The sequence below is a fragment of the Mustela nivalis genome, assembly GCF_964662115.1.
Source record: "Mustela nivalis genome assembly, chromosome: 4".
NCBI lineage: Eukaryota > Metazoa > Chordata > Mammalia > Carnivora > Mustelidae > Mustela > Mustela nivalis.
In genome coordinates this window covers 86,529,816-86,553,346 of record NC_139023.1, presented here as the reverse complement: position 1 = coordinate 86,553,346, position 23,531 = coordinate 86,529,816, and the positions used below count along the sequence as shown (strand labels likewise).

Here is a 23,531-nt window from a genome sequence, read left to right as displayed (position 1 = left end):
ACGCTCCGCCTTTCTCAGCCGGCCGTTAAGCCGAACTTTCCAGCTGGTATCTTAGCGACCAAACCCACCCAGTGGGCCCGCTCGCTCCGCTTCGCACATGCGCAAAATGCGGGCGGAGAAGGGGGCTTCTTGGTCCGGTGGGTTAGACGTCCCAGTGCCAGGTGAGAAGCTGGGATCTGAAGCCTCGCGTGAAGACGGAGAGAAGAGCGAGGTGAGTAACGAGGTACCTCCACCGACTCCAAGCCTTTAGTGCAGACGATGAGAGCCTTTATTTGCTTTTTTGACCTTTTCGTACCCCGGGAAAGGATGAGAATCCAGGGCCTGGCGGGCCGGGTAAATTGGTCCAGTTTAGGCTTACTGTCCGGCTGGAATTAACAGAGGTAGAGGGGACGGACCTTGCCGGGGGCCGCTAGATATTTCTCTGCCTCCACAGTGCCGGGGCTTGGCCTTTAGCATTTCCCTTTTATCTGGTCCGGAGGGATTCTGGCGCTGTAGCCGAATGGCTGGAAGGAAGTGGGCAAGGGGACAGTGTGGGCGTCGGGATTCACCAAAATTAACTGCACACGAAAGTTTTTAACCAGGTTGTAGTATTTATTTGCCGGGAAGAACTTTGGCTCCAGTTATAATTACGATCCTATCCCCGCCGACCCCTACCCTACTCTCACCCTCAGCCATTCCTGTGGTTGAATCCCAAGATTTGGCCGGCTTTCCAGCCATATCCTGCATAAATCCATAGTCATGAGTCAGACAGAAGTAGCCTGATAGGGGTGCCTGGGTGGCTCCGTGGTTTAAAGCCTCTGCCTTCGGCTGAGGTCGTGATCCCGGGGTTCTGGGATCGAGCCCCGCATCTGGCTCTCTGCTCCGCGGGGAGCCTTTCTCTGCCTGCCTCTCTGCCTACTTGTCAAATAAATAAATACATTTATTTGCCTCTCTGTCAAATAAATAAATACAATCCTAAAAAAAAAAAAGAAGAAGAAGAAGAAGAAGAAGTAGCCTGATAATCCAGTTGATTCAGTTAACTGCAGAGATTTAGAAGCCTATAACTACTGTAAATCAGAGCAAATTCTTGTCCAGAGGGGCAGACTTATTGACTCTCCCAGTCGTAAATCTGGTCGGGGACCAGGCAGAGGGTGGGAGAGAATGAGGTGGACCTCTCACTTCCGATGGTAGAAATGAAGAGGTGATATTCCTGATATTCCCTTAAAACTTCTAGCCCTAATTTCTTACACATCAGGACTGTTTTTATGCCTCCTGCGGTACCTTCTGCAGAGTAAGTACTTTATTTTCCAAAAATCATACTGGACTCTCCAGCAGTGGATTTATGAGGAACATTAACTTTTGCCCAATTTTCTTTCCCACTTATCTCCTGGAAGGCAGGGCAAGGAAAATGTGCAAAGCACATTGTTGAATCACAGTTCATACTGTATGAAGTATGTAGAAGCATGGCACATTTTCCAAAACCATCATCCTGTCTGTTTCACATTCTATCCCAGTCAGACACCCAAGCTTTGTAATCATAAACAACATATTAGGATTCTGGAAAATAGGTAAGGTTATTCTAAAATTAGAAATGATTTTTCCGTATAAAGTCCCAGTGGAAATTTAAATTATTCAAGTTCAAGATATTTTGTGAATTAAGTAGAATGCTCATTGATTTAATTATAACGCAGTAGACCCTTAAACAATAAGGATTTGAACTGTGTGGGCCTACTTATACATGGATTTTTTTTTTTCTTTTGTAGATTTGCCACAATTTGAAAAAAAAACTCCCTGTTGAAACTTGTAGCCTAGAGATACTGAAAAAAAAAGTTTTTTTAAGGTATTATTGTAAGAATACAGCATATAACACATGTAACATATAAAATATGTGTTAATTTGCTGTTTTTGTTATCTGTAAGGATTCCAAGTGATAGTAAGCTATTAGTAGTTAAGTGTAGTTAAGTTTTGAGAGAGTCAAGAGTTATATTTGGATTTTCAGTAGTGCAGTGGTCGGAGTCCGGTCCCTAACCCCTAGATTTTAAGGGTTAATTGTATTTTGATTTTTCAGGCCATTAACCTCACCAGGAAAGTTGCTCTTGATGAGTTTTAAGGACATTTACTTCATCTTTACTACTAATATTAAGGGGATTTCTGAGACCCAGAAATGAGTAGTGACCAAATATATAGAACCAAATTCTAACCTTAATCAGTTTTGATCTTATGGCAATTAAAAGTCTTAGTAATATGAACCTGCTGTTAACCTCCTTTTGCATCGCTTTGTGATTTGGGCTCTCATATTTGGGAAATTAACTTCTAGTAAAATGATTTTTTTATTATAGTCTCAGGTTGCAATTCCTAGGTCTTGGGTCTAGAAAGTACTTAGTCTTGAAAAATAGCTGTTACTAATCCAATTGTATTGTAAAACAGTAGTAATAATAATAATAATAATAATTAGTCTAGAAAAATATTAAATTCATTGGCACTCTTAATTCTACTAAATTTGCTTAATGCTTTCCACATGTCTTATATTGTGCCAGCTACTGGGTGAGTTTGAAAGGAACTGAGTGTAGAGGATAAAGATGAATAAAAGTAAGGAATCTACAGATTAGTAGGGGAGAAAGGCACAGACATATATAGAGAGTTTTAGATTCCGGGCGCTAGTAGATGTGTGTGGAAAGTGCATGAGCACTGGAAGGAGGCACTACCTCCTGGGGCAATGGAGAAGGTTGTATCAAAAATGTGGAGTCCTGCAGGAGGCTCCCTGCTCAGCAGGGAGTCTGCTTCTCCTCCCTCTGCTCCTTCCCCCAGTCATGCACGCGGGCGCTCTCTCTCTCTCTCTCTCTCAAATAAATAAATAACATCTCTCTCTCTCTCTCTCTCTCTCTCTCTCAAAAAAATAAATAACATTTTTTAAAATGTGGCATTTGCCTTGGGTCATGAAAAATATATAGCATTTGCCAAGGTGAAGAAAGGGTAGGATATTCAAATGTGAATATAGCATGTGTAAATATGAAAATAAATGTATGTTCTAATGTGTCAAGATCTTAGGGTGTATAAGGAAAGGTGGGAACTGAGTCACAAATTACGTTGAGGTCTGATTATGGGACACCTGTGTCAAACTAAGGAGCGAAGATTTTATTTTCTAAGATAAATAGATATTTTTAGGCAATGGAGTACTTTGATTAGGTTTGTGTTTTGCAAAGATAATTCTGACAACATGTGAAGGAGGAACTATTTTGGAAGCAATTAAAGGGTCTCAACTAAGGCAGTCCCAAATAGGAATCATGTCAACTGTAAAGGTGATTGGAACTTAAATTTTGGTGGAGTAATACTGACAATGGCATCTTTTTAATCTTTATTAAAGATTAATATTTCACCATGCCTGTTACTGTCTTTGCCTTTTTATACTCAGTTTTGTACTTAAAGTTAAGATAGCAACTATGGTGAAAACCATTTGCTCACCAAATATTTATTGTCAGCAGTGTGTCAGACAATATTCTTGGTACATGGTATACCCTCAGTGACTAAAATTGTCCTCCTGGAAATTACATTCTAAGAGAGGGAAATGGTCATACATAATAAATACATACCTAAACTTTGTACTACTTTATAAAGTGGTAAGTGTTATGGAAAAAAGGAAGTAGAGTAGTTAAAGGGAATCCAAGTGTAGAGGGAAAAGTGGAGTTCGTGATGTTAGATAGGGTGCTCCATGGTAGGCCTCACTGAAAAGAGTAAATTTAAATAAATAGTTAGAGGTGGTGAGGCAACAGATTTCGCAGGGATGAACAATCCAGAAAGGGAATAACTAGAACAGAAACTCTGAGTTAGGGAGCATGACTTGCAGACTCCTTGAGGATAGAGTAGTAGGAAACAAAGGAAGGGTAAGAGGGAGGAGTGCAGATTATTAGGGCTTTATTAGCACCTTGATTTTCATTCCTAGTGAAATGGGAAGGCTTTGCAAGATTTTGAGCAGAGGAGTGAAATGACCTGAGCTGATTTTTTAAAAGGGGCTTCTGTGTCAGACAAAGGAGTAAAAACTTTTATGTTCCAAGTTGAAGGTTTTTAAGTAATAGAATATGATTAGACCGCTATATTGGGAATAGACTGGTGATACACAAACTGTTCATTTTGATAATGAAGAAAGCTAATCATACCTGTCAGAAAATATTAATATTTTTAAAATTCAACTCCTGAAAAGTATTGTATGTCTTGGTATCCTAGACCAAATGCCTTAAACAGGACTAGACATCATACTAGGAAAAGAAGGATGCTTTTGATGTCAAAACCCAGTGAAGTAGTGTGACTGTGCTTCTGTTACACGTTTAGAAATTTAAAGAAACATTAAGCTGGCAAGTAAAGTTGTTAGGAAACCCAATAATAAAACAGCTGTTTGTGGAAAACATTGGTGCTGATGTATGGCAGAACAAAAATCAGAGTGTCAATTCAATGCCAAGAAAAGTTTTTTTTCCCTTGAAATTACCTATTTCACCATGCCTGTTACTGTCTTTGCCTTTTTATACTCAACTTTTTAGAAGATGAGGGATTTTTGTTTGCATTTTTATTTTATGGTAATTAATTAATCTTTCCAAAATAATTATTTAGGAGCTTTTCCCAACTTAGGAATGCTAAGACTTTTTTTTTTTAATTGCTGCTGGAACTTGGAATAGAGTCTTCAAATGCTGAAATAGCATTTTTCTTGAATATTTGTTCATATTTTATTAAATATAAAATATTCTGTTCATTTCAGGTGTACAGCATATTGCGTCAAAGTGATTATCAAAAAAGTAGATAACACAACCTACAGAGGGGGAAAATTTGTAAATTGTATTTTGATAAGGTCCTAATTTCCAGAATATGCAAAGAATTCTTACAGTTCAACAATAAAAAGACAACCCAATTTTAAAATGGGCAAAAGATTTGAATAGTTATTTCTCCAAATGGCCAGCCAGTACATGAAAAGATGCTTATCATCGTTAGTTTTTAAAGAAGGCAAATCAAAACTGCAGTGACATATCACTTCACTTCTAATAGGATGTCTATTGTTTAAAAAACAGAGACAAAACATAAAACAGAAGATATGTATTGGTGAGCATACTGGGTTGAGTAGTGTTCGCTCCAAAACTCATGTCCATCCAGAATCTCAGAATGATTTTATTTGGAAATAGAATCTTTATATAAGTAGCTAGTTAAGATAGGTCATGCCAGATTGCGGTTGACCCTAAATAAAATGAATGGTGTCCTTTTAAGAAAACCATATGAAAAGAAAAGCAGAATAGTGAGTTTTTTTACGAAAAGCCATGGACCTCCAGGAGCCAGCTAGAAGCTAGAAGAGCCTTCCCTAGAGCCTTCAGAAGATTCAAGGCCCTGCAGATAGCTTGATTTCAGACTTCTGGACTCCAGAACCATGAGAGAATAAAAATGTATTGTTTTAAGCATCCAGCTTTTGGTAATTCAGTACAGCACTGCTAGGAAATCAACACAACAAGGATGTGGAAAAATTGAAACCCTCATGTATTGCTGGTGAGAAAGTAAACTGATTTAGCTGCTATAGAAGACAGTTTGGTAGTTCCTCAGAAAGTTAAACATAAAATGACCATGTGACCACTCCTAGGTGTATACCCAAAAGCATTGAAAACATGACACTTGTACACAAATGTTCATAGTAGCACAATTCACAGTAGTCAAAAGATAGAAACAACTGAAATGTCCATCAACAGATAAATAAGGTGATACATACATACAGTGGAATATTACTCAGCCATAAAAAGGAATGAAGGGGGCACCTGGGTGGCTCAGTGGTTAAGCCTCTGCCTTCAGCTCAGGTTATGATCTCAGGGTCCTGTGATCGAGCCCCGCATCGGGCTCTCTGCTCAGCAGGAGCCTGCTTCCTCCTCTCTCTGCCTGCCTCTCTGCCTACTTGTGATCTCTCTCTCTTTCTGTCAAATAAATAAATAAAATCTTAAAAAAAAAAAAAAGAATGAAGTACTGATACATAATATTATGTGGATAAACCTCAAAAACATTATGCTAAGTGAAAGAAGCCAGACAGAAAAGGTCACATATTGTGTGATTCTGTTTACATGAAATGTCCAGAAAAGGTAGATCCATAGATATAAGACATAGACATAAAAACCATAACGTTTTTAGAAGTATAGAAGAATATCTTTTGTATTCAGGATGTTTAAGAAACAGACCCCCAAAAGCAATAGCCTTTTATAAAAAGGGAAAACAAAAATATAAATGATCTGGGGAAGTAGATTGCCAAGCAACAATAAGGTCAGTTGAAGTTTGAAATGATACAGCATGGTTGTGTTTGTTTTTGTGTTTATTTTCAGCTGCAGCAAGGTGAGTGTGGAGTAGACAGAAAGTTGGATTTCATCAAGATTGATGGCTTTGCAAGGTGAGTAGGGTGAACTTGAAGTGGGATAAGGATTTTTGAGGATATATGTGCAAAGGAGCGATTGTAATCATTGACAGATAGGAGTTTAAACTGGATAAGTAGAGAATTGACAGTATGGAGGTGAGGAGTGAGGGACAGCGAAAACATGGTAAGATCAGATAATTTGAAGATACAGTGGGTCTCGGGATTAGAGTAGGAGTCCTAGAGTATATATTGGTGCCATATCAAATGAGATATGCCTGGATGTATCAAGAGTTTGATTTTTATTTTATAGAATTGAAATTTTCACAAAAGAGCATTTGCATTTGAAACTGAGTACAAACAGTTCATCTTCATACCTTTTCCTTGGCTATATTAGCTTTTCCCCTTAGTTCTTGAAAGCTTATAGGAAGCTACTCTTGAGGAGTAGTTGTGTTATGCCTTCCTCCTGATCATAAGGTATCTTGAATAGTGGCACTCAGTTTCAAGGATGAATCCAGGTATTATAGGAACAAATTTATCAAATGAAAAGTAAAACTCTGAATTGCTTGCTTTTTGATATTTTGGATTTAAAAGATTGTGACAAAAAATATCGTTCAAAGAATTGTAAAGTCTTAGAGTTGGAAGAGTTTATATTATCTACAATTTTAGTTCTAGTCTTTGAGAGCTTATACCTCGCAAGATAGGTCATTTTATTATAGACAGCTTTTCAAATAAGGGGTACTTTTAAAAGTTCTTAAAAGTTGTTAAAAAGTGGGGGGAGGAGTCAAGATGGCGGAGAAGTAGCAAGCTGAGACTGCTTCAGCTAGCCGGAGATCAGCTAGATAGCTTATCTAAAGATTGCAAACACCTGAAAATCCATCGGCAGACCGAAGAGAAGAAGAACAGCAATTCTGGAAACAGAAAAACAACCACTTTCTGAAAGGTAGGACCGGCGGAGAACTGAATCCAAAGCGACGGGAAGATAGACCCGGGGGGAGGGGCCGGCTCCCGGCAAGCGGCGGAGCAACTGCGCACAAAATCAGGACTTTTAAAAGTCTGTTCCGCTGAGGGACATCGCTCCAGAGGCTACCCGGGGCAAAGCCCACGCGGGGTCAGCGTGGCCTCAGGTCCCGCAGGGTCACAGAAGGATCGGGGGTGTCTGAGTGTCGCAGAGCTTGCGGGTATTGGAACGGGAAAGCCGGCTACAGAGACAGAGCCGACAGTAAGCTCACAGCTCGGTGTTACCTTGAACCGATCGCAGGCTCGGTGAGCTCGGAGCGCGGCCGGAGGTCAGGCAGACGGGAATAACTGGGCGCTGTTCTCTGAGGGCGCACTGAGGAGTGGGGCCCTGGGCTCTCGGCTCCTCCGGGCCGGAGACCAGGAGGCCGCCATTTGTGTTCCCGTCCTCCGGAACTCTACAGAAAGCGCTCAGGGAACAAAAGCTCCTGAAAGCAAACCCGAGCAGATTACTCACCCCGGCCCCCGGGTAAGGGCGGTGTAATTCCGCCTGGGGCAAAGACACTTGAGAATCACTACAACAGGCCCCTCCCCCAGAAGATCAACAAGAAATCCAGCCGAGACCAAGTTCACCTACCAAGGAGTGCGGTTTCAATACCAAGGAGAGCAGCAGAATTCCAGAGGAGGAGAAAGCCAAGCACGGAACTCATGGCTTTTTTCCTGTGATTTTTTTTTAGTCTTGCAGTTAATTTAATTTTTTCTTTTTCATTTTTTTTTTCTTTTTCTTTTTCTTCTCACCTTCGGGTAAAATTTTTTTTTTTAACTGCTACCTTTTTCTTTTTTAACGATTTTTTACTAGTTTATCTAATATATATATTTTTTCTTTTTTACATTTTTCTCAGGTGTTTTCTTTTTTTAAAAAATTTTTTTTCTTTTCTTTTTTTTTCTTTCTTTCTTTTTGAACCTCTTTTTATCCCCTTTCTCCCCACTCACGATTTTGGATCTCTTCTAATTTAGTTAAAGCATATTTTTCTGGGGTTGTTGCCACCCTTTTAGTATTTTACTTGCCCCTTCATATACTCTTATCTGGCCAAAATGACAAGACGTAAAAATTCAACGCAAAAAAAAGAACAAGAGGCAGTACCGAAGGCTAGGGACCTAATCAATACAGACATTGGTAATATGTCAGATCTAGAGTTCAGAATGACAATTCTCAAGGTTCTAGCCGGGCTCGAAAAAGGCATGGAAGATATTAGAGAAACCCTCTCGAGAGATATAAAAGCCCTTTCTGGAGAAATAAAAGAACTAAAATCTAACCAAGTTGAAATCAAAAAAGCTATTAATGAGGTGCAATCAAAAATGGAGGCTCTAACTGCTAGGATAAATGAGGCAGAAGAAAGAATTAGTGATATAGAAGACCAAATGACAGAGAATAAAGAAGCTGAGCAAAAGAGGGACAAACAGCTACTGGACCACGAGGGGAGAATTCGAGAGATAAGTGACACCATAAGACGAAACAACATTAGAATAATTGGGATTCCAGAAGAAGAAGAAAGAGAGAGGGGAGCAGAAGGTATACTGGAGAGAATTATTGGGGAGAATTTCCCCAATATGGCAAAGGGAACGAGCATCAAAATTCAGGAGGTTCAGAGAACACCCCTCAAAATCAATAAGAATAGGCCCACACCCCGTCACCTAATAGTAAAATTTACAAGTCTCAGTGACAAAGAGAAAATCCTGAAAGCAGCCCGGGAAAAGAAGTCTGTAACATACAATGGTAAAAATATTAGATTGGCAGCTGACTTATCCACAGAGACCTGGCAGGCAAGAAAGAGCTGGCATGATATTTTTAGAGCACTAAACGAGAAAAACATGCAGCCCAGAATACTATATCCAGCTAGGCTATCATTGAAAATAGAAGGAGAGATTAAAAGCTTCCAGGACAAACAACAACTGAAAGAATTTGCAAATACCAAACCAGCTCTACAGGAAATATTGAAAGGGGTCCTCTAAGCAAAGAGAGAGCCTACAAGTGGTAGATCAGAAAGGAACAGAGACCATATACAATAACAGTCACCTTACAGGCAATACAATGGCACTAAATTCATATCTCTCAATAGTTACCCTGAATGTGAATGGGCTAAATGCCCCTGTCAAAAGACACAGGGTATCAGAATGGATAAAAAAACAAAACCCATCTATATGTTGCCTCCAAGAAACTCATTTTAAGCCCGAAGACACCTCCAGATTTAAAGTGAGGGGGTGGAAAAGAATTTACCATGCTAATGGACATCAGAAGAAAGCAGGAGTGGCAATCCTTATATCAGATCAATTAGATTTTAAGCCAAAGACTACAATAAGAGATGAGGAAGGACACTATATCATACTCAAAGGGTCTGTCCAACAAGAAGATTTAACAATTTTAAATATCTATGCCCCCAACGTGGGAGCAGCCAACTATATAAACCAATTAATAACAAAATCAAAGAAACACATCAACAACAATACAATAATAGTAGGGGACTTTAACACTCCCCTCACTGAAATGGACAGGTCATCCAAGCAAAAGATCAGCAAGGAAATAAAGGCCTTAAACGACACACTGGACCAGATGGACATCACAGATATATTCAGAACATTTCATCCCAAAGCAACAGAATACACATTCTTCTCTAGTGCACATGGAACATTCTCCAGAATAGATCACATCCTCGGTCCTAAATCAGGACTCAACCGGTATCAAAAGATTGGGATCATTCCCTGCATATTTTCAGACCACAATGCTCTAAAGCTAGAACTCAACCACAAAAGGAAGTTTGGAAAGAACCCAAATACATGGAGACTAAACAGTATCCTTCTAAAGAATGAATGGGTCAACCGGGAAATTAAAGAAGAATTGAAAAAAATCATGGAAACAAATGATAATAAAAATACAACGGTTCAAAATCTGTGGGACACAATAAAGGTAGTCCTGAGAGGAAAATATATAGCGGTACAAGCCTTTCTCAAGAAACAAGAAAGGTCTCAGGTACACAACCTAACCCTACACCTAAAGGAGCTGGAGAAAGAACAAGAAAGAAACCCTAAGCCCAGCAGGAGAAGAGAAATCATAAAGATCAGAGCAGAAATCAATGAAATAGAAACCAAAAAAACAATAGAAAAAATCAACGAAAGTAGGAGCTGGTTCTTTGAAAGAATTAATAAAATTGATAAACCCCTGGCCCGACTTATCAAAAAGAAAAGAGAAAGGACCCAAATAAATAAAATCATGAATGAAAGAGGAGAGATCACAACTAACACCAAAGAAATACAAACTATTATAAGAACATACTATGAGCAACTCTACGGCAATAAATTTGACAATCTGGAAGAAATGGATGCATTCCTAGAAACATATAAACTACCACAACTGAACCAGGAAGAAATAGAATGCCTGAACAGACCCATAACCAGTAAGGAGATTGAAACAGTCATTAAAAATCTCCAAACAAACAAAAGCCCAGGGCCAGATGGCTTCCCGGGGGAATTCTACCAAACATTTAAAGAAGAACTAATTCCTATTCTCCTGAAACTGTTCCAAAAAATAGAAATGGAAGGAAAACTTCCAAACTCATTTTATGAGGCCAGCATCACCTTGATCCCAAAACCAGACAAGGATCCCACCAAAAAAGAGAGCTATAGACCGATATCCTTGATGAACACAGATGCGAAAATACTCAACAAAATACTACCCAATAGGATTCAACAGTACATTAAAAAGATTATTCACCACGACCAAGTGGGATTTATTCCAGGGCTGCAAGGTTGGTTCAACATCCGCAAATCAGTCAATGTGATACAACACATCAATAAAAGAAAGAACAAGAACCATATGATACTTTCAATAGATGCTGAAAAAGCATTTGACAAAGTACAGCATCCCTTCCTGATCAAAACTCTTCAAAGTGTAGGGATAGAGGGCACATACCTCAATATCATCAAAGCCATCTATGAAAAACCCACCGCAAATATCATTCTCAATGGAGAAAAACTGAAAGCTTTTCCACTAAGGTCAGGAACACGGCAGGGATGTCCATTATCACCACTGCTATTCAACATAGTACTAGAGGTCCTAGCCTCAGCAATCAGACAACAAAAGGAAATTAAAGGCATCCAAATCGGCAAAGAAGAAGTCAAATTATCACTCTTCGCAGATGATATGATACTATATGTGGAAAACCCAAAAGACTCCACTCCAAAACTGCTAGAACTTATACAGGAATTCAGTAAAGTGTCAGGATATAAAATCAATGCACAGAAATCAGTTGCATTTCTCTACACCAACAGCAAGACAGAAGAAAGAGATATTAAGGAGTCAATCCCATTTACAATTGCACCCAAAACCATAAGATACCTAGGAATAAACCTAACCAAAGAGACACAGAATCTATACTCAGAAAACTATAAAGTACTCATGAAAGAAATTGAGGAAGACACAAAGAAATGGAAAAATGTTCCATGCTCCTGGATTGGAAGAATAAATATTGTGAAAATGTCTATGCTACCTAAAGCAATCTACACATTTAATGCAATTCCTATCAAAGTACCATCCATCTTTTTCAAAGAAATGGAACAAATAATTCTAAAATTTATATGGAACCAGAAAAGACCTCGAATAGCCAAAGGGATATTGAAAAAGAAAGCCAACGTTGGTGGCATCACAATTCCGGACTTCAAGCTCTATTACAAAGCTGTCATCATCAAGACAGCATGGTACTGGCACAAAAACAGACACATAGATCAATGGAACAGAATAGAGAGCCCAGAAATAGACCCTCAAATCTATGGTCAACTCATCTTCGACAAAGCAGGAAAGAATGTCCAATGGAAAAAAGACAGCCTCTTCAATAAATGGTGCTGGGAAAATTGGACAGCCACATGCAGAAAAATGAAATTGGACCATTTCCTTACACCACACACAAAAATAGACTCAAAATGGATGAAGGACCTCAATGTGCGAAAGGAAACCATCAAAATCCTTGAGGAGAACACAGGCAGCAACCTCTTCGACCTCTGCCGCAGCAACATCTTCCTAGGAACAACGCAAAAGGCAAGGGAAGCAAGGGCAAAAATGAACTATTGGGATTTCATCAAGATCAAAAGCTTTTGCACAGCAAAGGAAACAGTTAACAAAATCAAAAGACAACTGACAGAATGGGAGAAGATATTTGCAAACGACATATCAGATAAAGGACTAGTGTCCAGAATCTATAAAGAACTTAGCAAACTCAACACCCAAAGAACAAATAACCCAATCAAGAAATGGGCAGAGGACATGAACAGACATTTCTGCAAAGAAGACATCCAGATGGCCAACAGACACATGAAAAAGTGCTCCATATCACTCGGCATCAGGGAAATACAAATCAAAACCACAATGAGATATCACCTCACACCAGTCAGAATGGCTAAAATCAACAAGTCAGGAAATGACAGATGCTGGCGAGGTTGTGGAGAAAGGGGAACCCTCCTACACTGTTGGTGGGAATGCAAGCTGGTGCAGCCACTCTGGAAAACAGCATGGAGGTTCCTCAGAATGTTGAAAATAGAACTGCCCTATGACCCAGCAATTGCACTATTGGGTATTTACCCTAAAGATACAAATGTAGTGATCCAAAGGGGCACATGCACCCGAATGTTTATAGCAGCAATGTCCACAATAGCCAAACTATGGAAAGAACCTAGATGTCCATCCACAGATGAATGGATCAAGAAGATGTGGTATATATACACAATGGAATACTATGCAGCCATCAAAAGAAATGAAATCTTGACATTTGCGACAACATGGATGGAACTAGAGCGTATCATGCTTAGCGAAATAAGTCAAGCAGAGAAAGACAACTATCATATGATCTCCCTGATATGAGGAAGTGGTGATGCAACATGGAGGCTTAAGTGGGTAGGAGAAGAATCAATGAAACAAGATGGGATTGGGAGGGAGACAAACCATAAGTGACTCTTAATCTCACAAAACAAACTGAGGGTTGCTGGGGGGAGGGGTTTTGGGAGAAGGGGGTGGGATTATGGACATTGGGGAGGGTATGTGCTTTGGTGAGTGCTGTGAAGTGTGTAAACCTGGTGATTCACAGACCTGTACCCCTGGGGATAAAAATATATGTTTATAAAAAATAAAAAGTTAAAAAAAAAAAAAAGTTGTTAAAAAGTTCTTTTTATTGGACTGAAGTTTTCTCTCTTTAAATCTTATTGGTTTTAGTTGTGGATTTTTAACTAGTATGTGGAAAAAGCCCAATTGCTTTCGAACTTCCCTTTAAATAATACTTTTTTCCCCTTTGCATTCTAATCAGTAACCTAGTCCACCCTCTCACCGGCATCCCTCTTCCACATTCCCTATCTAGATAACTACAGATAATGCTTAGCTGGCTTCTCTGCCTCCAGTGAGGCACCTACCCTGTTCATTCTCCATGCTATCAGAATGGTAATCTATCCAAAACCCTAGCAGCAGCAGCAGTAGTCACAGTAGTACTCAGAAGGGATTATGTGCCTGGAGTTGTTCTGAACACTGTAGTCCTTTACTCCTTAGAACAACCCTACAAGGTAGTTTCTGTTATAGTCCTTATTTTTCAGATGTGGACAGAGTAGAGTAGTTAGATAACTTGTTGAAGTCTACATAGCTAGTAAGTGTTAGAGCCAAGTTCAAATCCAGACTTCTAGATTTAGAGCACATGCTTTCAAACTCTATATCAAGCTGTTTCTTAATCTTCCCTACTTAAAACACTTCAGTGGTTCCCATCATAGGATCAGGTTTGACATGGCACATAATGCCCTTCATGTTCCAACCCCTTTTCTCTTCAAGAGCTTCATCTTCCATTTCCTACTACTTTCTTCATATTTCTATAAAATTAAACTACTTATATTACCCCAGTACACTGTGTTTTTTCACATATATGTGCATTTACTACCCCCTCCTTCGACTTGCTGACTCTTTCAAATTATTCTTCAAGACTCATTTCAAGCATTGTCTTCTTTTGGAAACACTACCAGAATCGTTGCCTACATGATCCACTTCCCCTATTGGATGAAGTATTGCTTCCCTACATGCCCATACCTTTATCTAAGTATCATTATAATACTGTTATCATTGCACTGACCCTATTTAATGGAAACTGTATATACCAGAAACCCGTCAAAGGCAGAGACGATATCTGATTTTTCTTTTATAAGCAATTATAACCATGAATTACACTGAATAAATTTCCAATTTTTTATTTTATTTGCAGATGATGATTCATGGTGATGGCTTGCAGGGTCATAAATAAAAGAAGGCACATGGGACTTCAACAGCTTTCATCATTTGCGGGAACAGGAAGAACTTTCCTAGGTCCATTAAAATTATCTAAATTTATTATAGATGCAGAGTGTCATGAAAGTGTGTTAATCAGTTCAACAGTAAGGCTTCTCGAAAGTTTGGATTTAACCAGTGCAGTGGGACAACTTCTCAACGAAGCAGTTCAAGCACAAAATAACACATACAAAACTGGAACCAGTACTCTTTTGTTTCTCATCGGTGCCTGGAGCAGTGCTGCTGAAGAATGTCTCCATTTAGGTGTCCCCATTTCATTAATAGTGTCTGCAATGTCAGAGGGCTTGAACTCTTGCATTGAAGAGGTAGTTTCCCTTCAAGTACCTGTCTACAATGTATTTGACCAGATAGACAACACTAAGACATTTTCTGGACTTGAAACATCTAATGTCAGTTTGTGCCCTTTTCTACAAATCCCTTCAGATACTGGTTTACAGAAAGAGCATGATCTCAAAGATGTTGCCTCTCCATCACTGACCTTTTACAATCTTTCTGGGATACCTGTTAGATCACCTAAACTTTTTAGATCTCAGGCTGAAGTTGAAGCAGACAAAAATATACTACAAAATCCTCAAAGTCTGCAAAACAGTCTGCTCACAGGCAGCCGTTATGGAAAGTCAATACTAATCCATAGTAGGCATTTTAATAGGACAGATAAGAATCAGTGGATAAACAAACCAGATGGATTTCTAGAACAACATGGTGGAGCTACTCCCAATACTTACAGATGTAGTGATTTGGTAGAGTTGGAGATGGGTTTGAGTCACGGAGATCACCATAGCATGAAATTAGTAGATGAAGCAGTACGGCTGCAGTATCAGAACACAAGTATGCAGCAAGGCAGCCGTATGATGCCATTTAGGTTTGACATTTCCAGAATCTTCACTTGTTGTTTACCAGGTGTACCTGAAAGTTTTTCCTGTGTCTGTCCAGGATTTATCACTGTTATATCAATATCTAATACTACTCTGATCAAGGAATTACAGAATCAGCCTATCCGGATTCTTCTCATTGAGGGTGACCTCACAGAGAAATATCGGCACCTGGGGTTTAATAAGGCTACAAATATTAACACAGTACTGGAAAGCATGAGGGTTCAACAAGACACCACAGAAGAACTGTGGACAAATTATGTCTTACAGGTATTAATTAAGTTCAATGTGAACCTCGTCCTGGTACAAGGAAATGTGTCTGAACACTTAACTGAAAAGTGCATACACAGTAAGCGGTTGGTACTTGGGTCAGTGAATAGCAGTGTGATGCAGGCTTTTGCAGAAGCTTCAGGAGCAGTACAGGTGACCTACATCACACAAGTGAATGAAAACTGTGTGGGCAGTGGGGTCTCTGTGACCTTCTGGAGAAGTATTCCTTCAGATATCATAGATAGGATCAACGTAACCACAATCATGATAAAAACGGAAGGAATTAACCTGGTTACAGTAGTGCTCACTAGCCCAGTCACTGCGCAGATGCAAACCAAAGAAGACAGATTCTGGACTTGTGCCTATCGTCTGTATTATGCTCTAGAAGAGCAAAAGGTCTTCCTTGGAGGTGGTGCAGTTGAATTTTTGTGTCTTAGCCACCTTCAGATTCTTGCAGAGCAATCACTGAGTAAAAGAAACTACGTCTGTTCAGGATGGCTTCCTAATACTTCCTCTTGGCTGGCCTCCTCTCTGGCACTATACAGATCAACTGTGCTTAAATGCCTGGCAAATGGGTGGCACAAATACCTTTCAACTCTCATATATAACACAGCCAGTTGCTCATCAGAATTTGAAGCCAGCACCTTCATTCAACAGCGTCTACAAAATGCCACAGACTCTGGTTCTCCTTCATCTTACATCTTGAATGAATATAGTAAACTAAATAGTGGGATTTTTAATTCAGGCATTTCAAATAAACTGGAACAGATTCCAAGCATTTATGACGTCGTTATTCCAAAGACCGAGGCATGGCGCCGAGCTTTGGATTTAGTACTATTAGTACTTCAAACAGACAGTGAAATTATTACTGGACTTGGACACAGACAGTTAAATTCACGGGAAACAGAGGGCTTTTTATTTTTGTAGTGTTATTGGCTAAGTCTTTGGAAAGTAAGATTTTATAATGTATCATCCTAATAAATTTCCTAATAATAAATCAAGCCAAGTCATAGTGCCAGCCTTTACCAAGAAGAAAATTGTTGATGTCTGTCAATAACTGCAGGGTCTGAGATTTCACCCAACTTACCTGTTAGCCTGTTACCATTTCATGGTATGCAACAGATACATGAGACACTTGGATCAGAGACAGTGCACTTTGATATTCACGATGAAAGTGGTAGCTAGTGCTTCTTGTTGGTTTGTATCAGTTCCCATTTCTCTGAGCCCCATAAGACAACATAAAAGGCCAGTGATGGAAGCGGGCACACAAAGTGGGTTGTGTTACAGAAAAGGAACACTGAGCTTGGGGCATTGATTGCTTTTATAGTGACTGGAAACTATCCTGTTTTTTGCCCAAGGGGAGTTGTTACCTCATGCCCCAAGGTTGCTCAATGTAAACACAAGCCTGAGACACAGATTGGGTAAAGATAGGTCAGGTCCTTGCATTGGTGTGTCATTCAGAAAATATGCCGTGTCATTCAGAGCCCGTAATGGATGGCCTCTTCCAACTACTCACTTCTTAACTTGAAGTGCTCTTGGCCAGACTTGAATTTTCATATAAGAATGCCACTCTGTTTACTAGTCTGATTAATCTGATAAACAGGTTATTTAGTAAATATCAGATCTATTCAGTTGGTTTCATAGAGCAGTTAATTAAGGCTACTATCAACAGACTGAGCAACAGGATGAAACCAATCTGTGCTACTGACCTCAGTCATGTCCCCTAAGGTCTTGAATTCAGGCAAATCACAGCTTTTACAGTAAGCGGAAGTAAGCCTGTTCTTGGTCTGGAGTGAGATATTATGTTGTCATTCAAGGTTACTCACTGGAAACACATCCCTGAGAAATGGCCCGGAAAAGAGAGCTCAAACCCATCAAGAACATACAAGGATGCTGAGAGTCCATAGCATTCTGTGTATCCCAACAAAGTCTTACTCTTTTGCCACTTAGCCATTAAATTAACAGCTTAAGAACTGAACTATGTGTGGAGTTGAAAATTAGAAAAGCTCTGGGGAAATAACAGTAGTAATGAATCTATTGATTACCTATGGTGTTCCAGGCACTATTCTAAAGTCCTTACATGTTGTACTAACTTTTTAGGGTTGCCATAACAAAATGCCACATATTAGGGGACTTAAACAACAGAAATTTATTTTCTCACAATTCTGGGACCTAGACTTTTGAGATCAAGGTATTGTCAGAGTCAGTTTCTTCTGAGGCCTCTTTCCAGTTCACTTGTAAATAGAGGTCTTTTCCCTTTGTCTCACAATGTCTTCCCTATCTATCTATCTATCTGTGTCCTAATTTTCTCATAAAGACACTAAATCATAATGGATAAGTCCTTTCCTAATGACCTCATTTTAACTTAATTACCTCTTTAAAGAATGTGTTTCCAGTATAGTCACATTCTGAGGTACTGGGGATTAGGACTTCACCATATGAATGGGGGGGAGGGAGGGTCACAATTCGTCCTATAACACATATTATCTCAATCTTTGAAACATTTATATTCTCCATTGTATGATAAGGAAGTGAGCTTAGTAAGGTTAAGAAGTTTTCCCAAAGTTTTAAAGCTAATAGGTAGAAGAGCTGGAGTTTACACTAAGATTTTCTCTGGCTCCAAAGTGTATTTCTAAGTATTGACTGTGAAAGGAAGCTTTTTCTGTAAAGTAACAGCAGCAAAACAAGAAAAGAATGTGTAGTTTATTTATAGGGTAATTTAAATGTATTAGAAAACAAAACTTGGTTATCCTCCACTCAGGTAAAATAATATAACTTTTGGTTTAGTGGTTGTCTTAAATGTGGTCACATGAAAACCTTGCACAGATAATCATTCCAGTTATATATACCAGCTTTGTTCAAAGCTAGAATCAACAACATTAAGAGTTGAACTGCTTTTTAAAATAAAGTATTATTTTACTTGTGTAGATACGGATACTTTTACTCATCTGTGTACTATTAACACTTAGTTTTTGTTAAAATATTATGAAGATTATGAGTGCCACTAATATTAATGTAAATGCTCATCTCACTTTATATAGTAGATTTTTTGTGTGAAGTTGGTATTTACATGCATTAGTACTATTAAATGTTTAGTAAAATCTTGTTATAAATACTTTCCTTTAACACAAAAATCTTATTATAAATACTTTCCTTTGTTATAAATACTTTCCTTGTTATAAATACTTTCCTTTCTCATTTTAATACAAACTTTATAAGTCCATTTTGTTTTCAGATTGTAAAAAACTTTGTACTATTATGTGGTTTATGAGCTATTTTTTTAATTCTTACAAGGAATACCTTTTAAGTTTTAATTACTCAAGGAACTATTCTGTTCTTGCAGAGGGTAGTCCCTCACATAAACTTGATTCATTAACTAAGTGGGTTTTTCCAAGAAACCCTGTGCATAAGCAGGTAGACATTTCTCAAAAGACCAAAGAAGTGTTGACATCTTTGTGACCAATCTGCTTCTTTAATATAAACTACAGAGAAGTTTGCAATTATCTTACATCCACATTATAGCCAGTCTTCCCAAAGATAAATAACCCTTCCTGGACCAGGGGTTAACTGGCCTTTCAAAAAATAACCTTTAAGAAATTCCAGCAATGGAATCCCTCCATATTCAGGAAATGGCAGGTATATCTGCCTGCCTCAGACCCTGGACAGATGCAGCAGCAAAAAAGAAGTGGGAAGCAGCAAGAGTGAAGGGGGTTACTGACAGGTCATTGTGAACTATAATCCCCAAAAGGGTTGAAAGGACTCCACCTGAATGGAAATATGGGTAAACAGATTTGAGAAGTAGCTTATCGGCATCGCATTCTGGGTGAGTGCAAAGCAAGAGCAAAAATGCAAAAACAACCCACTTTTATGTGTATGTGTAGATAGAATTGACTAGTGCTGTAGTGATCTAAGCTCTGAAGAATATCAGAAATATCCAGCACATGCTTCCTTCCAGGAACCTGAGTTACACTATGAAGAAAAAATGTTGGAAAGAAATAAAATAGAGCAGGACAGGAACATTTGGAATAAAGGAGAGGGAAAATTTACATTGGGAATGGTAAAAACAAGTCATTTTATATTAGGCTGAGTGGCCAGCAGCCTCAATGAAATGATCTCTGAAACGAAATGTAATTTTGAAGGCAAGGTTTATAGATTTCTAGGACACACAGAACTAAATAAAGGCAGAAAATCTTTCCAACCAGTCTTAGCTTTGACAAATAGAGAAGGGTTACATTCTATTTCTGGTTCTTCATTTATAATAAGAGAGAGACCTCTATTTCTCTATTTCTGATTCTTCATTTATAATAGGAGAGAGACCATGAGCCATGAAACTGAGAAATTGACCGTGGTCCACCCACATCTCCATAGGAAATCCCTCATATGATAGTATCCACAAAAATCCATGTAATTTGGACACGAGGAAAAAAATGCTATTTAACCTTAAATGACTAGTACAAGAGATTAAAACTGAAGAATTTTTAACAGACCGTGAGATCTCACGAGAAAAAAACTCTAGCTATAACATAGATCAAAATATTTTTAAATGAATTAAATCATTTAGAATGAAGTTTTTGAAAAAACACATTAAAAATGAAGATCTCAGAAATTAGATGACAACAGGTTATGGAATAACAACACAACTTGGAAAAGAATTGAATGAAATTACAAGGAAGACAGTAGCTCATGGAGTCCACAGAAAGCATGGTGAAGGAAGTAAGTGTCTTTCCCAGGAATTTGAGAACAGATCTCTTTCACGAACCTTTCTAAATTTCTGTAACAGAGAGCTGCACTGTATCAATTTTTTTTTTTTTTAAGATACTGACATAAAGGGCGCCTGGGTGGCTCAGTGGGTTAAAGCCTCTGCTTTCGGCTCGGGTCATGATCCCGGGGTCCTGGGATCGAGCCCCACATCGGGCTCTCTGCTCAGCAGGGAGCCTGCTTCCTTCTCTCTCTCCCTGCCTCTCTGCCTACTTGTGATCGCTGTCTGTCAAATAAATAAAAATCTTAAAAAAAAAAAAAAAAAGATACTGACATAAATGGCCAAACTTTACAAAGGTTGACTTTCCTATATAAAGCACAGACCAGTATAACATTAGAGTCACCCTCTGGAACTTTATAAAGCCATTAATGACTCATTTAATTTCAGGTGCAGTGTTTGGCTTGCTAATTCATGCCACTGACTACAGGGCTCTGTTTTGTTGGGGGAAAGCAATGGTGGATCAGAGAAGTCCAGGGTCTCTCAACGTGCCAGTGCTTTGCAGTCACCAAAAGACAGGGTTTCCATGAGCATAGCTTTCCAGGCCCACAAGCTTTTGTCAAGTTAACAGGAGGTAATCATCACCAGAGGGATTAACTCTTAACTTGTACTAGTCAAATTCATAGAAAGTTGTATAAACCAAGATGCTAACTTCATATTTGTATCTGTAACATAACTACTAGAAAAAGCAGAATACTCCTACGAACTGAAACAAGAATTGTCTTCTGTGTCTAAAAGTCTCTAGGAAGCTAGGAACATTGCTTGTTGAGGCTGGAGTTGAAGCCAAGGAACCATCACCTCTGACGCAGCACTATTCAGAACAATGCTGGACCCCCGCCACTACCCAGGAAGTTCAGCTTTTTGTTCTCTTCGGTAGTAGTACTCTCCGTTCAGATGTTAAGTTAATGAGACACTGCTTTCTTTTTACTCAGTTGTATTTCAGACTTGCTCTCTGGTGGCAGCATCCTGTGGCCCCTCCAAATGTTGACTTACTGATTTGGGAGACATCTCCTTTGTAGTGCTATCTAATAACCACAATCACCCACTTCGTGATGTTTGTTAAAACCCCCAGAACTTAACCTTATCTCCAGGTTCTGGAAGAGACAGATCAGTCTCTTGTGGACCAGCTAAAGGTTCTCCCTTCCATAATAAAAGAATGATAAAAAGGAGGGATCTCTCAGCTTCCAGGATGTACTTGTAGTACAGCCAGATAAACATTAGACTTTAAACTGGAAGAACTTTTTCATAATCTGACTTTGCCCACTATGTGACCTTGGGCAAGTCACCTCAGCTCTCTGAAATTTATCTGTTATTCTTAAAGTGACTTTGAGGTTTATATTAAATATGCATTAAGATAACATAACTCGGGGTGCCTGGGTGGCTCAGTTGGTTGGACGACTGCCTTCGGCTCAGGTCAGGATCCTGGAGTCCCGGGATCGAGTCCCACATTGGGCTCCCAGCTCCATGGGGAGTCTGCTTCTCCCTCTGACCTTCTCCTCACTCATGTTCTCTCTCACTGTCTCTCTCTCAAATAAATAAATAAAATCTTAAAAAAAAAAAAAGATAACACAACTCAATATAAACTGCATGCAAATATCTAGGGAAATAAGTCAAGCATTTTAAACTTTGTTATAAAGCAGTTTCCTGAGATTTCTATTCCTTTCCTAGCTTTACAGTTATAGTAGTTCTCCTTTGTGCCCCTTCCTCCCTTGCCCTCTTTATAATGACTAGCTATAATGCCATGAATGAAAAGAGTCAGCGTGCCTACTTTAGAGATAAGAGCAATAGGAGAGGAGAGTACTGGGCAAGATGTATTTCACGTCTCAAGATGGCTGGAGGAGACAGGATAATAATGACAAAAATTAATAATAGTAGATTTGGTGTAGTGCTTTACCATTTTAAATAGTTACTGACCCTGGTGGCCACTTCTGAGAGTAGCAGGACTGCTGTCTCCCAAGTGGATCTGGTGGCCTAAGGGAGCAAAGCCAAGGCCAAGCTAGGGAGACTCAAGAGGAAGCAACAGATGATTATAGACCACAACACTCTTCAATCAGCCTGCCTTGAAGTGTGCGTGTGTTCTCTGTTCTGAATCATGTTATCACATAATAAGAATCAACTGGGGAGCTTTTATGACAATGTCCTGACCACATCCACAGATACTTAATAGTCTGAGATCAGGGCACCAGCCTTTGGTATTTTTAAGAGCTACACAGGTGATTGGAATATGTAGCCAAGACCGAGTATTACTGATATGAAGTGATCATTTTCCCCTCATTCAATGGTCCTCAGTCCCTGGCTGTACTTTAGTATCACTTGGGGGAGCTTTTACACAAATAAAATAAGAAGGTCTGGAATTGGGGTCTGGGTATGGGGGTTTTTAAAGCTTCCTGTATGATTATAATATACAGCCAGAAATTGATGATCATGGCTATAACTTAAATAGAATATGAAGAAATGGTCTTTTTAATAAAAGTAATTGCTATCCTTCTTTGGGGAAACTGAATCCACATGTTCAAGGAAATATAATTTGCAACTTGGCAAAAATATGAAATACCATGCGCTTCGCTCCAGGCTGAGGAGATAGTGTGGGAAAAGAGTACAGAGATAAGGAAGAATAAGGAAAGAACAAATCTCCATGTATTATTGTCCCAAAATACCAGATATAATCAACTTTAAGTTAGCAATCATCTAAAGAAGGATTGTTTCTTGCAGTGTCGGCCACAGATCATATCTACCACTACAGAGGACTTCTCCTGCCAAGCATGATAGGAAGCACGTTCCAGGCACTGGCTCGTGTAATCTTCACAACAGTTCTATGAGGCAGGCTCTTTTATTATCTTTATTTTATAAATAAACTGAGACACAGAGGCTAAGGGTCTTGCCCAGATACACAGTATAGTTTGGCAGTGGGTCTTGAGAGACCCTAATGGCAGCCAATGGTCTTCAAAGAAGGGCAGATGCACAGACAGGAAG

At 39.1% G+C, this 23,531-nt stretch overlaps 1 protein-coding gene across 1 annotated transcript; it reads left to right on the top strand.

Moving 5' to 3' along the window:
* The first annotated feature begins 15 nt into the window (after positions 1–15).
* BBS12 (Bardet-Biedl syndrome 12) lies at positions 16–16,839 on the top strand. The gene is made up of 3 exons (XM_082727824.1): positions 16–211; positions 6,315–6,379; positions 14,578–16,839. Exon 3 carries the CDS (start codon positions 14,588–14,590, stop codon positions 16,727–16,729), a length of 2,142 nt encoding a protein of 713 aa, XP_082583950.1. The 5' UTR covers positions 16–211; positions 6,315–6,379; positions 14,578–14,587; the 3' UTR covers positions 16,730–16,839.
* The last annotated feature ends 6,692 nt before the right edge of the window (positions 16,840–23,531 follow it).

Excerpts from the sequence above, each read along its gene's own strand:
- BBS12 (XM_082727824.1), top strand. The coding sequence starts at position 14,588 with ATGGTGATGGCTTGCAGGGTCATAAATAAAAGAAGGCACATGGGACTT.